Source organism: Nasonia vitripennis, assembly GCF_009193385.2.
Source record: "Nasonia vitripennis strain AsymCx chromosome 3 unlocalized genomic scaffold, Nvit_psr_1.1 chr3_random0005, whole genome shotgun sequence".
NCBI classification, from domain to species: domain Eukaryota; kingdom Metazoa; phylum Arthropoda; class Insecta; order Hymenoptera; family Pteromalidae; genus Nasonia; species Nasonia vitripennis.
In genome coordinates, this window is record NW_022279624.1 from 1907467 (window position 1) to 1925107 (window position 17641).

The 17641-nt window shown below is 39.3% G+C and overlaps 1 protein-coding gene across 1 annotated transcript in view; it reads right to left on the reverse strand.

Annotated features, from left to right (window-relative positions):
• Positions 1 to 17641, reverse strand: part of LOC100118464 (microtubule-actin cross-linking factor 1) — a 133337-nt gene that overhangs the window by 35194 nt on the left and 80502 nt on the right. The window contains exons 11-15 of the mRNA XM_031925892.2: positions 16588 to 17583; positions 16428 to 16511; positions 15262 to 15483; positions 11658 to 11773; positions 1107 to 9846 (exon numbers count right to left, since the gene is read on the reverse strand). Of these exons, the coding sequence (XP_031781752.1) occupies positions 1107 to 9846; positions 11658 to 11773; positions 15262 to 15483; positions 16428 to 16511; positions 16588 to 17583 (10158 nt within the window). The remainder of the gene's footprint in view (positions 1 to 1106; positions 9847 to 11657; positions 11774 to 15261; positions 15484 to 16427; positions 16512 to 16587; positions 17584 to 17641) is intronic.

Below are 17641 nucleotides of genomic sequence, written 5' to 3' on the forward strand. Positions count from 1 at the left end.
GTTAAGACTCTCGTAAGAAAAATTCAAATAAAAAATATTATAAAAAAGTTATTGTTAACTAAGATCAGAACAAATATGTTACAAAACTTAATGATTAATTAACTTTAATTTAACAGTAATAATTATTGGACGAATTAGCGTTGCTGATGCGATAAAACAAATGTAAAATAAGGACTAATGAGAATAGGTAATATCGAGTAAAGCGTTGTTGTGGGCGTGGCGATTTACATGGTCCAGTTATATAATAAATAGATGCAGTAACATTTATTAGACATATGGTAGTACGGGTGTCATGTCAATAATACCGTGCGATAGGTATAATTAAACGTATGACTGTGTTTGATTCACGCTTCTTGTTAGTGACGCAATGCATGAATTTATACTTGAAAAGAGAAAAACTTTGTTCATATATATATATATATATATATATATATATATATATATACACACGCACCCATGGTAAAATTGTGAAAAAGGCACGCAATGACGTCTATAATATAACAGCGTAATTTTCTCGTATATACGGTATCGGTATAGAACTTTGAACATAACAGGGCAGGGCGAAAAATTATAGAAGCGAGTATCTAAATTCCATACTTTATACAGCGAAAGATGATTGTATGATTGCAGATAATCGGACAATTCGCTCTGAGTCACTGTCGCATTTTGATCAGAGTCTTATTAAATAACCCCATGCGTGATTTTATTTTTATTATTTTTCTTTAATGATTGACGTAGGACCATGCGAGTCCATGCCGATAAGCGTTGCTATTGTCTGCCAGTATAATGTATGATTGTCAGGAGAAGTGCGATTTCAGTTGTATTTTGTTAACCTCGGAATGAATTTACTTTTATTCAAAGTTAAATAAATTTCTGTTAAAAAAAAATAATAATAATAAATAACTACGAAAAAAATGGTACGCCGATGCAATGTAATCTGATTTCGTACTTCAACTTGTCTTCTTGTTATTCATGACACACTGTTAAGAAAGATCTATATTAAACATAGAAGACCCTAGAAACTTGATAAGCAAATGCAAAACTCCGAAACCTGCGACTGCAAGCTCATAACAGGAAATGGCCATCAACGTTCTGTGATCACTTACCCTAGCTTCAGCGGCGAGTACATAACCATTCTCCGAGGCCTTGAGGAAGTCGAGATGCTTCCCTTCAGTATCTTCTATAAACCTACCCCCAATAGGATCGATTCTTCCTTTGTTAATTGCATCTAACAAGCTCATAATGGTGCCATTCGCGGGGTCTCTAATTACCGTCGTTGACGGCTCTATCAAGCCTGATTTTAAGGCTTCCGCGAGAGTCAAACATTTATGATCGAGGACCGAGGTCATTGTAAAAGGATTGTTAAAGCTACCCGAAATTGAGTTGTATAATCCAAATTCGAGTGCCTCTACAAATGATATGCCTTGCTTTTCAGTAGTTAATAGACCTATTTCTACAGCTTTAGACAAACTATGCAATCTAGATGTTGCGGTATCGAGTACGCTACCTTTTTCTGCGTCCATTATACCTTTACGGAACGCCTCTGTAAGTCTAACTAATCTTTTTTTTTCCGAGTCTTTAATAAGGGCAGAGTCGGGATCAATTATACCAAGATTTACGGATTCCTTGAGAGTGAGTATCTCTTTGCTTTTTGGATCAATAAATTTTGCGGTTTCTAAAATTAATTGATTTTTTTCCACAGCTTCCTCGAATGTTATTGGTCGTTCCAAGTACACGATTATATCTTCGAAACGAATAGATCGCGCTGGTACTTTGCTTGTTTTCGGTCCTATTGTGCCTCGTTTCGATGGATCAACTACTCGCACGGCCAAAGCTTCTTCAAGACTGATAAATTCTCCTGATCGTGGATCCTTCACAATGACAACTTTCGGTTGAATAAGTTTATATCGAATCGCTTCCTCTATACTACATTCACGTATTGTTTTATCTAGCGGAACTTTTTGCAAATCTAAAGATCTTCTACTATTGAGTTTTTGTGTTAAAGCTTTATCAACATTTACTAATAAACCTCTATCCAAAGCTTCATCGATAAAGTAAGACCGCTTCGTTTTTGGATCTAGCACTTTACCCTTTGGCACATCTATATCACCATCCTCTAAGCCTGCAAGAAGAGGCTTAATTTGACCTGAAGTCAGGTCTTTGATAACTGTTGTTTCTGGATCGATAATTTTTCCAATGATAGCTTGACTTAAATCATATTGTTCGTTAATTAAAGGATCTATAAACTTTCCACTCTCTTTTTCGTAAAGATAACATTTAACGGCATCTTCTATAGACAGAGGCTTCTTATACGGCACTATAAATCCTTCTTCTCTTGCTTCACGTAGATTAAGAGTTTTTGAAGTACTAAGAATGTTATAAGTTCCACGAATGCTATCAACGATTCTAGCAGATATAGCTTCACCTAATAAAATATATTCATTGTTAAGTGGATTTTTTACAAGTGATACAAGCGGATTAATAAATTCCTCTTGACAAGCATCAGATAGTGTAAGTTTTCTTTGGCTTGAGGGATGAATGAAAGTTCCTGTTGCAGCATCATACATATCCATAAGTACTGCGTCGTACAAACTAAAACTAGCACTTTCAATGTCAATAATTAAATCAAGTAATAAAGCCAATGAAAGAGGAATCGAACAATTAGCTCCAGGTTCCTTGAAAGTGCCAGCTCTTCTATCAATCACTCCAGCTCTACAGGTTTCCGATAGGGATAACATTCTCTCAGCACGCTTGTCCCAATAGCAAGATAAAGTTGGATTTATTATACATTTGCGCATAGCTTCATGAAGAGTAATACTTCTTCTATTGTTTGGATCGATAATTTTTCCAGTTTGATCTTTGTATAAACCTTGATGAATAGCGCGCTGCAATGAAATAGCTGCTTTTTTGTCAACAATAAGTCCTATCTCGTAAGCATTTTTTAAAGAAATTTCCGTGTCATCTTTAGTAAAGTCTTTAACTTTTCCTGTTGTACCATTGATGTAACTAATTTGAATAGCTTCAAGAAGTGTATATTTCTTCAAAAAACCTGATCTAGCGTCTTTTACAATAATAGAAATAGATTCGGGATCAATGACATATTTTTGTATAGCTTCAATTAGAGTTAATTGTGCACCGGATTGAGGATCTATAAATGTCTCAGACTGCTCATTAAAAATACCTTTAATAAATGCTTCACTCAAACTCATTGGTCTGTGTGTTTCTAAGAACAAACCATTTTCTAATGCTTCTTTAAAGTCAATAGTTTGTCCTGTGTTGTTCGTGACTTTACCAGTTTTAGAATCGATGATACCATTTTTTATAGCCTGCATGAATGTTGTTACATCTCCTTTGGTATCCATTACGATTACAGAGGATGGATCAATTATTCCCTTTTCTATAGCGCTATCAGTCGCGAGTTTTTCTTTTGTTTCAGGGCTTGTAAATTTACCACTAGTTGGATCATACAAACCTTTAAATATGGCCTCTGGTAGTGATATTTTTCTTTTTGCTGGCACCACTAATCCTTTGTCCAGAGCTTCAATCAGCGTTATAACATTTCCAGTTGACGGATCATTGGCGGTACCCATTTTAGGATCGATAAGGCCACGTTTTATGGCATCTCCAAGAGAAATAATCTCTCCAGCTCGAGGCTCTTTAATGGATAAACTGTCCAAGTTGATAAAACCTTTGGTTATTGCTTGTTCTAATGTAAGAATTTCACTATCTATATTGAAGTTACCAGTTTTTTGATCGTAGCTGCCATGGGCTAGAGCTTCTTGAAGGCTCCATGGTTTATTTGTGCTTAATATGTATCCCTTTTCATATGCTATGTCTAATGTCATAGGATATGGGTACTTTAGAATCCCTTTATCCAAATCTAGTAGATCATTTTCCGTAGCTTCTTTGATTTTAACGTTTCTATCTTGTCTTTCGTCTTTAATTTTTATCATTCTTGCATCAATAAATCCAGACTCTAAAGCCTTACCAATAGTCACGAAGTCACCAGTCATAGGATTCAAAACTAGCCCAGTTCTCGGAATGTAATATTCTTGTACAATGACATTTATTAAGCTCGGTGATAAAGATGCAGTCACGATTAAACCTTTGTCAATAGCATCACCAACGGGAACAAGAGTACCTGCTTTAGTGTCACGTAAAAGTCCTGTGCTTGAATTCAATAAGTTCACTGTAAGAGCGTCATCTAATGAAATAAAGGAACCTATTTTAGTATCTCGACATTCTGTTATAAATGTATCTACAATTCCTCTACGAACTCCTTCTTCAATATCAATTTGCTGACTTGTAAATGAATCGTATATTTTTCCCGTTTCCGGACGATAAAAGCCTTTCTTCACAATAGCTTCTAATGAAATGGGTTTACGATGTCTAGGAACAATCAAACCTTTAAGAAATGCAATATTAATATCAGTTTCAACTTTTGTTTCAGTATTAACAATAATTCCTCTATCAGAATCAAAGACACCCATCTTGATCGCTTCTTCCAGAGGAATAATCTCATCAGTTGCTGGATTTCTTATGCTTACTGTATGCATATCTATTAACCCACTTCTAATTGATTTAGTAAAATCAATAGATTTTCTTGAACGTTGATTTTGAACGATACCAGTGACTGGATCACAAATTCCTGATTCAACAGCATCTTGCATAGACAATTGTAATGGCTCCTCTATTGAAATCGGCGTTTTTTCTAAAATCCAATCGCGTTGAATAGCATCAAAAAAATTAATTTTTTTCCCACTTTTAGGATCAACCATGTAACCTATGTTTCTGTCAATTAAAGGTTTTTCAATCGATTCTCTTAATGTGACATATTTCTCAATGGTAGATAGATCTTTGACCCAAACATTATCAGGATCAAACACTTTTAATTGAAGTACGAACTCACGGAAAGGAATCATATTACCACTTTCAGGATCAAGGAATCTTTCGGTTTTTACATCATAGGCCCCCTCCTCTGCAAGAATTTTGGGAGTAAGATCTTTGGAAATTGAAATTTTTAATTTAGACTTATCTCGTACAATGAATATTTTATTCCTTGATATAATTTCAATAGTTTCTGACAAATCGATTTGATTTCGTTCCAGTGTCTCTTGTACAGTATAAGGCAATTCTTTATCATCAACTATTATTTGGCAGTATTTGGGATCTACACGTTTATTCTCAATAGCCTCAATCAACGTAGTAACTAATGGTTCCATGAAGTCGGTGAATCGTTCACTTGTGAAAATGTCTGAGTTATAGTTACTTTGCCTTTCTTCATTTTTCGTACATTTATCAGAAGTTTTCATATTTTCTTCATAAAGTGGAGATTTTTTTTCAGTAGATTTTTTCAAGATAACAACTTTTGCAGAATTGGTACGATTGATATTACTACTTGTTATTGCATTTGCAATAGTTTTCACAGCCAAATATGGAGCTATAATTGGAGCTGTTACAATCGCACATAAACCGAGCTTAGTAGCTTCTGCAACTGATATGAAATCCCCATTTTTATTTTTTATTTTTCCAGTTTTGGAGTCTAATAATCCTTTATCAACAGCTTCCGATGTAGTCATTGATTGTGAAGAAGCAATATCACACAAAATTGAGCTAGAATCAATTAAACCAACCTTCATTGCGTCTGTGAAATTGTATGCTTCTTTGGTAACTGGATCTTCAAATGTTTCCGTATCTGCGTTATAAATTTTTTCTATTGCCTCGAGTATATTCATTTTTGCAGCTGGTCTTTTTTCAGAAAAATTTGGAACCACGTGTGTTGATGTCGTATTATCAATTTGATCTTCTGGATATTTTTGTTGTGCAACGTCTACTGAATATTGTTCTGTGACATCACTGGATGTTAATTTGATATCTTTGCCTGTAAATATTTCTTCATGCTCTGGCTTGTTCGTACTAGTTTTATCATCTATTAATATTTTATTTTCGGAATTAATAATTTGATTTTGGGATTGATTCGTTTGTAGTTGGAGGTGAGAAAATGTAGGTTTATCTCGGTCTATACATCGCTTTTCAATGTTAAGTGTCATGCCAGCTAAAGGTAGAGAAGAACACTTCGCGTCATCGTAGTGAAATATACCTTGCTTAACTGCATCAACTAAATTCAAAGCAGCAGTTTCAGTTTTAACAATACCTGTTTTCCCATCGATCATACTATCGAAAATAGCTTTTTCAAGTGTAATAACAGATCCATTAGAAATTTTCAACTTTGATAAGGGATCGACAATTTCACACAAAATCGCCTCATTTAAATTAAGATGCAACCCTGATTCAGGATGTATGATCTTGTTATTCGAGGGCACTAAAAGGCCCTGTTGCAAAAGTTCTGGTATTGAAAGACTTTTAGTTAATGGTACTATAAGTTTTGCACTAACTGGATCTAAAATTCCTCTCTCAATAGCTTCTTTGATTGACAAAATATCACCTCGCTGAAGATCGGCAATTTTTCCGTTATTTGCATCTATTTTCTTGTTGTTTATAGCATCTAATAAGGTAATTGTCTGCTCGTCTTTGTCAACTGATCTAAGTTCCAATAATTTTGCTGTTTCGCTATCTATTATTCCACTTTGCAGAGCTTCACATGGTTTCAAGATTTTTTTTCGCATTCTTTGTAAGAAAATTGGCTTTGCTTCTGTATCTAGGCTTCTAGAAACAGACTTTGCCATTCCAATAGTCACCTTATATTTTGGTTCTGTAGTCACGCGAGATCTCGTTTGTTGACTCAACGAGATTACATCTTCATCATTACCAGAAGCTATTGCAACTCTGGCTGAAATTGAAGTTATAGTTTTCGAAATCTCATTTGGTGAACTTATATTTTGATTATCACTATTGTCTATAGTATCACTTTTCGGAATTTGATGGATGAATAGTTCTGCGATTTTTTCAGATTCATTAATAAGTTTGTCTGGCTTTATTAATCCTCTTTCAATCGCAACTTCACGAGGAACCTTTTCTCCCGTTTTTGGATATTCAATCATAGTTTGCTTGACTACTTCTATGGCAGCAGCAGCAGCCACAAGTGGTGTTCCTACAACTGTGATCAGACCTAACCTAGCTGCATCTGTTAATGAAACTTTTTTACCATGTTTATCTTTGTATTCGCCCGTTTCGATATTAAATATGTCACTTTTAATGGCCTCAGAAATGTTAATATCCGTGCCGGTATTAGGATCTTTTATAATTACAACGTCAGATTTTAAATTTCCTTCATTAACAGCACTAAGTAAGTTTTCTGATTGACCGGATACTGTAAAAATAACTAATGCTGTTACAGGATCATAAATAATACCGCGCTCTATTTGTATAGGATCCAATGCAGAAGATTCTTCAGAAATATTTACTTCCATACTCTCTGTCTTTGTAATAGGTATTTCGGTTAATTTGTTACCTAATTGATTCAAATCAGCATTTCCTGACGGTTTACAAATTATGTAATCTTGTGCTATGGCATCTTTCGTGGATAACTCTTCAGAATAAATATAATGTCCGGTATCATCAAGAATTTTTTTTTCCAAGCCATCAAGTAGAGAAAGGTTTTCGTTATTAAAAGGATCTATCGCAGTCGCTGAGTCTAAGTCAATAATGCTATGTTTAATGCATTCATTGAATGGTATCGGATGATCAACACAAGGTCCAGAAATTAATCCACAAACAGGATCAAAAAGATTTTGTTCTATAGCGTCAGAAAGTATCCATCCAGGTTTATTAAAAAGTCCATCACTCGAATTTTCATTATTAATAGGATTTATAAGATGTGGTATGTTTTCTTCATTAGCAGTTGACGCATCTCTGCAAATAATTGTTGTACTAACTCCAATCGCCTTAGTAGGAGATGCAGCTCTCTGCTTCGGAGGTTCGTTAATATCTCTGATTACTGTAGTTTCGAAGATCATTTGCTTTGAATGAGGATCTTTTGATCTTTTTGGTAAATTTTTTTCTACGTTACTGACTTCCGGGTTACTCACTAAACCCTCTCTGATTGCACTATGTATGCTACAGATTTTTCCTGTATCCGGATCTGTGAATTCATCGCTTTCTTCATTAATTAGTCCGCTACGAAGAACCTCTTCGTAAGAAACTTTATAATCTTTAGTCACGGTTTCTCCAGAATCAGTGACAGTGACGTATCTCTTTATTGTCCGCGTAACGGTTTGCGTTGTTACCGATATATTTAGCAGGCTAGTGAGTAAAGCAGCCCCATCAGGGGTGATCAGACAACGTTTAATGGCATCTTCTAAAGGCACTATTTTTTTAGACCGTGGATCTAGTAGCTGCCCAGATTTTGGATCCAGCAAGTCACATAAGACGGCTTCTAAAACGCTGAGCTCGCGTCCTTGCTCGGTAACTCCGATTCCACGATTTAACATTTCCATCACTTCCGGACGTGCATATCCTTGAACGGTAGCTTCGCTTAATGACAACGTTTTCCCTCTTCTTAGATCTACGATGAATGAGCCACCAAGCTTGTGACTAATCAAACCCTTTAACATGGCTGCATTTAAACTGATAAACTCTTCGGACACTGGATCCTTAAATCCATCAATATCGAATATGGATTTTTGAGCTATCGAGGTTATATAGCCTTTATCAATGGCCTCTGGTATAGTCAAGCGACAACTTGTTACAAGATCAACGTATTTTCCTTCAGGCATGATTATTCCATTTTTGATGGCATCTTGAAGAGTGAGCGCTTCTCCGGTTTTCGTATTGAGCACGGACTTGAGATGATCAGCGTCCAAGACAGCTCTGGCCATAGCTTCTAAAATAGTTAATTTTGATTTATGTGCAGGACTCATTAGCTTGGCATGTTCATCCAAAATGTTTGCGTCGCTGGCATCTTTTAAACTCATGGGTTTGACTATGAGCTGCCGTCTCCTAGCCTCTTTGAGGGACAATTTTTCCAAGGTCAAGCTGTGCATATACCTTCCTAACTTCGGGTTGATAATGCCTTGCTGTATGGCTTCTTTGAGAGTGAGTTTATCGTCGTCTCTAGTGCTGACGATTTCCCTGACATCCGCGTCTATGATTCCCCTACGCAACGCGTCGTCTAGAGCGTAAACCTCGCCTGAATTCCTATCCACGACTCTGCCGGTGCTATCGTCAATTAAAGCTTGCGATATCGCGTCCGCAAGGGCGAGTGGGCCTCGCCTGATGTTGACTCTTGTTTCGATCTTGGTCAAGTAGCCTTTGGCATATGCGAGTTCGATAGGTATGGCATATCCGGTCGCGGTAATAAAATGCCCAGTCTCGGGGTCCAGAAGGCCGCGGTTCATCGCATCGACAACGCTCAATCCGTCACTAACGCTCGGCACCTCTGATGGGCCGTCGGTCAACGTTACCTTGACTCGATCGTCGGTGCGCTCCGCGCCGAGCAGCTCTCGTTGGATGGCTTCGAACAGCGAGAGCCGCTGCCCAGCCTCAGTCTGACCGCACGGCCCGAGCAAGCGACTCGCGATATCCACATCGATCAGATTGGCACGCGCAGCCTCCTCGATCGACAAGCTGGACTTGCTGTCCGCCGAGCTTGCTATCCTACCCGTCCTAATGTCGAGAATACCAAGACTCATCGCCTCGCCAACCGTCAGCATTTCTTTGCTCAACGGGTGCAAGATGCCTCGTGCATTGATAACGTTTTCGGCTTCCATGGACTCTTCGCGTTGCGCTTCCTTGGCTACGCCTATCTTCGAGCTGCTGGGCCACCGGGCCCTGGGAGCATCCAGTTCGTTCCTCGAACGCGACCTCGGCAGGCCATCGCCACCGTTAGCCTTTGTCGGTGGCGACGACGTTTCCCTCGAGATCGTCCTTGACTCGTGCCGCTCATACCTGAATATAATACGACCGTGCATTGTTCGAGCGTCATTCTTTGTCATTGAATGTATAGTTATATGAAAACGCACGCACACACACACACAAACACAGACACATGGCGAAACGAGCGGGCTCTGCTTCCAAAGAAAAGCCGCGCACGTACCGCGTCTTGAAAAAAGCGAGATTTTAAACTATATATATATATATAGTTTAAAATCTCGCTTTTTATATATATATATGTGTGTGTGTGTGTGTGTGCGCGTGTGTGTGTGTGTGCAAATCCAGAAAAAAACACTTCAGGGGTCTGAGTGAACAAATTTGAAATTTGGGAGCACACCTATCCGACCACTTTTTTTATTCTTTAGGTTATATAGAACCCGAAAAACCTTGGGTTACCAAGATTAAAAAATACCTATTTTTTTGCCGGGCAGTTTAAATTCTCTTATAGGAATTTAACACGGGGAAAATTATTGAAAACAAGCCACGATTCAACTTTACCCACTCAGTGTATGAAGGTGCAATCCAAAAATGTGTATTGCTAGGATCGAAGTATCAGAAGAGAGCTTTAATTTAAGGGCTGGTGAGTTAAAACTGGTTGCCTGGGCAAAAAGTTGTCTAGGCTTGAAAATAGTAAATAGTCACGAAGAGTAAGATGTTTTACGAAAATCAGCGATCTTTCTCTTATTCTTAAAATTCTTATAACTTTTGATCCGAGCAGACAATTTTAATCATCCAGGGCTCAAATTAAAGCTCTTTTCTTCTATTTTCCTTTAAAAAAATTGGATTAACATTTTAATTTTACGATCAGCTATGTATATGCCTATCAATTATTGCCGTTTTTGACCGTTTTCATCGTCACACACACACACACGCACACACACACACACACACACACACACACACACACATATATATATATATATATATATATATATATATATATATATATATATATATATATATATATATATATATGTATGTGACGATGAAAACGGTCAAAAACGGCAATAATTGAAAGGCATATACATAGCTGCTAGCTGATCAGCTATATATATATATAGCTGATCGTAAATGAAAAAGTTAATCTAAATCTTCAAACCGAAAACGGAAGACAAGAGCTACAATTTGAGCCCCTGGTGGTCGAAATTGACTGCTCGGATCAAAAGTTATAAGGATTTCAAAAATAAGAAAAATCGCTGATTTTCGTAAAAAATCGAAAAATTGGTGATTTTTTGTTATTTTCAAGCCTAGACAACTTTTGACCTAGGCAGCCATTTTTAACCCACCAGCCCTCAAATCAATTCTTTTTTTTAATACTTTAATCCTATTAAAACACATTTTTAAATTGCGCCTCCAGACAAAAAGAGGCATTTTCCTGGTTTTCAAAAATTTTCCCCGTGTTAAATTCCCATAAGAGAATTTAAAGTGCTCGGCAAAAAATTGGTATTTTTAAATCTTGGGAACCCAAGGTTTTTCGGGTTCTGGGCGGCCTAAGGAACCCAAAAAAGTTGGTCTGATAGGTGTGCACTCAAATTTCAAATTTGTTCACTCAGACCCCCTGAAGTGTCCGGTTTTTTCTGGATTTGCACATATCAGTATAAAGTCAATCAATTGGCATGTCGAAATTCATGCGTACGGGCGAAGAAAAAGAAATAAACTACGCCCCTCGCGGAGCTTGAAGAGAAAAATCAGAGCACTCAGAAGAGACAAAAAGTAAAAAATAATAAATGCGTATAATTGTCGTGAAAAGCATGCTTCAGCGGGTGATCCGCCACGCAGGTGACTTTCTCTGATGGTAATTTTTTGTTTGTATATACTGTACTCACTGCGACTCAGTAAAGTGCGTGATCGTCGAGGTATATCGTTCCTCGCTCGCTGAACTCTCATAGATGTTGAACTCGGTACGAAAAGTGCGCAGCGGCCGTTGCTCTTGCAGAGCGCGCTGAAACAGCCACGAGAGAAAATACGTTGCAGTGAGCATTTTTATTTCGAATCGCGCGCCCTCCACAGGCTTATTTCCTACTCGAAGTCGACAACCGCGGAAAACCGGCAGCTCGCATCTTACTTCGCGACTTGCTACGCTTTCTCGTTTACTGCGCAGCGAAGGCCAAATCCGACGGCTTATATCGCGTGCAATACTTATATGCAATATTCGAGCAAGTCCGCTGTGTGCGACTGTTATACATTTACTTACAGAGAGCAACCTCTGTCGATTTCACGAACGCGTTCTAAATCTGAGAAAATAAAAAAGATGAAAATAGAAAAAAGAACGTGGTAGCGACGGCCGAGCAGGTGTGCGACGTACGATCTACTCGGGCTTTATATGGCTGTATCCGCATTATCTTAGCGATGCGCGTGTGCCGGCAGTTGGCCGCTCTCCTCATACACACAGACGAGTATTTGTGCGTATGCGAGTACTAGAGACTGCGATAAGCACTCAACTACTTGTAGCAGATTATGAGCATATAAAGAGCGAGAAGTGCGGGCGCGCGCGCAAGCTGTTTTCTGCAGCATCAGTGCCGGGGCCGCGCGCCACACTGAATAGCTGCGAATATAGTTATACTACAGAATACGTTATTCTAAAATGCTGAATTTGCTAAAAATACGCCGATACCCCCACCGGATTCATTGCCAAGCGTCAACTTCTCACGCGCGCTTCTCTACGGTTATCGCAGCTTTTCTCCGCAAGCTCTCTATACGAAATACTGAATATCATCTGACGCTGCTCGAAATTAGTGTCAATATTGTTTGCCACAACATAAAAAGCGTCTTTCGTACACTATTGCCTGTTAAAATGCTCTACGTCTGCGTACATCTATCTTTATCGATGAGGATGTAGTTGCACTATTTTTAATTAGTTTCCCATGTGACAGCAGCTCGAGCCTTTCGAAAGATTAAAAAAACTCACTGACCTATACAGAGACGTTTGAGTATATAGGTAGATAGTTGACCATGAACAGAAAACAAGCGACGATTTGCCTAAAAAGAAACACGACATGCCTAAGTATAGACAGACAGCTTAAATCGATGACGTCGCATAACGCGCCTAGCCTACCTGTCGCACTCAACTCTCAGCCAGCGTCAGCTTAATTTCCGCGAGCCTCCTTTACGTAACTATATAATCATTGCGGACGAGGTAATCGAGACGGCGGCGCCGGAAAAAATTCTTGACATTCGCGTCAGTAAGGTGCAGCGAGATCAGTTGTATCGTTATCGTTATCGGTATATGCCGGCCATTCTTGAAAAAATGAATTGCGCGCGTCTTGGTTACCTGCTGCACGATCCTTCTCCTCTGCAACGGTTGCATTTTTTCTTTGCGCTAATAGAGTTTACTTGGTAATCACTGTCGAGCCCGGCACTGAAACAATACGGCGAGCGGCTCAATAGCACATGCTCAGCTTCGGCTTGATCGACAGATTCGGCGAAGAGACGGACGCGACGTCATGATTATTTGGCTCTGTGTTGCGAGAAAACTGTAGCGAGCCGAACGCGCTTGTTGACGACGCGAGCTCTTTCGCTAAACTGCTGAAATGCCTGGCAGATCGGTGGCGGAGCGCGCGCGCGCCTTTGAGCTAACGTGTCTACCGAAAGGCTCGCACGAGACCGTACACGCGCGGAATTGAAGCGTGGACACTACGCTGGCTGATTCCCGTCAGTATGACAAATTTCAATGCCAAAGGGGCCTTCTTTTTTTTCTCGATCTGTTGTCCAATATTAGCGTTTACATATAACATTTCCAAATAACCCGCCCCCCCCCCTCTCGCCTCTTCTCTTTCTGTCTCTTTCCTTTTCCGTATTAATCAGTTAATGAAAAAATGACAACAGAGTGCGATAAGATTGAGCCCATGCAAGCCTATTCGTTTTTATCATTGCAAAAGAATAATCTTGGGCTTTCTGATAAAGAATTTTATTAGTAAGCATACTATGTTCGGACATTTCGTCAACACACATTTACCTCTCTCTGCAGGGCATGCTAAGAGAGAAGAGAGAGAGAGAGGAGAGAGAGAGAGCGAGAGAGAGAGAGACAGAGAGAGAAAGAGAAAGAGAGAGAGAGAGAGAGAGAGAGAGAGAGAGAGACAGAGACAGAGATAGAGACAGAGAAAGCAGTCCGACTGGCATACGAATGTTCACTAAAATAATTTCGAATGTCAAAATCAGGTATCCATCTAAATGAGAAAGCCGAACATTTTTCGACAGCGTTCATTCTTTTCTGTATACATTGATCAACCCGCAAAACAGTGTTGTCGTGGCAAATGCAGCATACGGCGACGCGTGATTCGGAAGCGGGAATCCAAGCGAGATAATGCATGAATTGCTTATAAATAGAAAATTATGCCACGCTGCTTTTTTTACGAGCGACAAAGAAGTGTTTAAGTAATCGCAGCGGCTCGAGATGTCGTCGTCGCGACATTACATCACTGCCCGGGTAAATAGGCGTGATGTCATCGCGGCACAGTTATGGGCATTTACTATATATAGGAGTCAAAAGTATGCGAGTTATGATTTTTGTCCCTCTTGTCGCGCGCTTGATCTCCCGATCTTATACTGCCCACCATTTTCAGACTACGCCAGCAATGTACGCACGGGAGTTCCGCGAGTTTTTATTGAGAATAAATTTTTATTCCTCTACTTTTTCGTGCATCTGCTCTTAAATTTTATCGATTTTTCCAGAACTCTTGAGGAAGGCGTTCTTTTGATATTAATGTATTAGAATTCCTTCTAATGATGCGTGTACTGCGATAGTTCTCCGTAAGCGTTTCTTTCAAGAATCATCGCCGATCGTGAGTCGAGCGGTATAGATGTACGACTGTAGTAAATATTGAAGGTATCTTAGCCATCCTTAATAGTGTTTGTAGTAACAAGCATGAAATTCAAGCATCGTAATTGACTGCACGGATAGCCAGCAGCACGGATCTCGCGTGCTCGTTCTACACCCGAAGACTTTCATTATTTTGCTATCTCGATCGCAATTCCTCGATGCCTAAACGACTTTGAGCCCCATCATCACCCCGACAATGGAGGGCCAGCATTCTAACCTCGCCGACTTTTCTCTTCTCCGGAATGAATTTACAATAAAATTTGCCTGCACACTTAATAGTATTGTAAAAAATACTCTTATATACGAGAGGAAAGCCTGCTAGTTGAACAGTCGGCAACAATCATTTTCATTCCTATTCTTAATACCATTGATTATAAAATGAAAGAACGATCTGGAATCCAATAGCGATGCTTTTTCTTCATCATTTTAAATTGTTAAAACTCGCTGCCCGTAGGTAAATCCCAATTATATAAACTATCATTTTAAAATATGTCTCTTACGGCACAGATGCAGGATTTTCTCATTAAGTATATAATATACATATTTGATAGATTGCGAAAGTACTGTAAAAAGTAGTGGAAAAGATTCAAATAATAATAGAGTGCACTCACCTGAAGCGTCAAGTCTTCTGGATAAATGGCAGCGAGCTTTCTGGCACGTTCTTGCAAAAGTGCAACTAGAGTTGTGTACCTCCTGTTGAGCGTATCGAGGTCCCGTGCTATGCTGTCAACGGACGCGACGCTGTCTCTTCTTGGCCTCTTGACGGAGGCATCCAATGATGGGCACAACTCTTCCAGCTGTTCCTTGAATGATCGGAGTTTCTGCCCGTAAATCTATGGGTTTGGTTAGTTTCGTTAAAGGTTAGTGGAATTAGACTGACTAAACCAATAACATTAGCCTTTGAAAAGCTAGATAATGATTAAGTGCAGATTCACTGCCGGATAACTCATTGTGGTATTTCCAAACTTGCGCAAGATTAATAATAATTTTCTTACGGTCAATTGATTTTCATGAAATTTCATTAGAGGCAAGCGGATGTCTCGTGTTTCTTTTAAAATCCCTGTTAAGTGTTAATGCGCACTGTGCGCTTATTTAATTATCTTTACCATAAATTTGCTCATCGATTATAAGTATGTTGTTAATGTTAAAATTTAAAAATGTACGATCATTAATGAATGTTAAACCTATTATATTTTTTTCTTGTACGCTTTACCACAGTGAGCCTCCGAATAAATTAGCAGGTTGAACTTAATTCCCCGTAAGCTTATGGACTCTCAGCTACACCGGTGATCACCCAATAATAAATAATCACTCAACCGTATGTTATACACTTTTAATGTTCACATATTTAATTAGTTTACTATTGTAAATAATAAGCAGTACCATGCCTCTTTCATGAACCCTTGAATAACCAACCAATCTATATGAAAAATAAAGAAAAGAGATAAAGCATATATTAAATTGCATAGTTAGAAAAAAAATGCATAATTAAACATAAAAAATAATAATCTGAAAAAATGTATAATATTCAAAAAGTAAAGATTTTACCAAAATGAGGATTGAGGATATTGAATAACTGAAATAGAAAGTATATTTGTCCGTTGTTCGCTGAAAGAACTTATGTAAAATCGCCGTATAGTGTACAATAGTGGTGAATACAATATGAAAGATGAATGTGCAGTGTGCTTATCGATATCTAAATATTTTTCATTCACGCAAGTTCCATTCAACCAGTGCTAAGGCTAGGTCTAACATAGACTTATCCATAGTATCTTACCTTTCCTTCGCGAATAAGGCGGCCGCCAGTAAGGTTGACAGCTTCGACAGCTGGAGCACGATCGGTCACTCTGTTCAGTAGGTTCTAAAAAATGTGGATAATATTATTATTTCTGATTTTTGATGTCGATAGAAAAGATAAAAGAAAAAAGATGTGATACCTTAGTAGTCTCCAGTTCTTGGGGCTTCGTGTGTACTGGAGCTAGATTCTCGAGCCTGCCGTAACTTTCATCGACAAAGTCAACCTCGTTTTGATAAGATGTTTGATACTGTTGAGCGAGTCCATAGGCAGTTTCGGCGCTTCGGAGTCTATCGACAAGCTGACCACAGACGTTGGTCCACCTCGCGTTCAGTCTATTTATTTCCAAATCCAGTCTGTCCATATCGCCGTGCGGTCCACGATGGTTGGGTCTGGACTTTTCGACAAGTCGTCGCGCGGTATGGGCGTCGTCGTTTAGCTGATCGACATGGATCTGCTGCTGTGCAATGGCGTTCTGCAGAACCATCAAATTTTCAAGGACGTTTTGAAGACCCTTTACATCAGAGGGCAATTCGCCAAAGGAGGCCAACTTGATCTCCAGCTCGGATATGGCGTTACTGTTTTCCTCGAGACCGCTGAGCACAATCTCAACGCACTTGAGACGTTCGATGTAAAGGTTGCTTAGATTCCAGATGTGATTCCACTTGCTCATGACGTTGTCGAGCTTGTTCTTCATCTGAGGTGTCTTGAGACTGATTCCTCGGAAAGTTTGTTGCACTTCCTCTATCTTGGGCGCCAAGCGCTGCAAGCTCTGTTCGTAGTCTTTGTGTTCGAGGACCAGGTGTTCCAGACTGTCGCGATCGCGCGGTAGCGGCGCTGCAATGCGGATGTTTAAAATGCGCTCGGCATCTTCCAGTGCCTGCTGGAGCGATGTGATCTGTTCGTTGAAAATGCGACCAGCGTGGCGCGACTCTTCCTCAGCTCTTGCGCGTTTTTCAAAGTCGTCCAACAGCCGATTCACCTCGGTCATTTCGCGCCTGAGCCTTCTCAGCTGTGGATCGGAGGGATCCCCCTCAGCCAGCAGCTTCTCCGCGTCCTCGTTTAAGGCTTTGCGAATGGCAGTGCGCTGATCCTGGCCCATATCCAGGAACTGTTGCAGACTCCAGTCCTTGACCACCTGGAGCAATGTCATTCATACATGAGCACTAGTCCCTTGACTTGTTAAGCATGAGAGT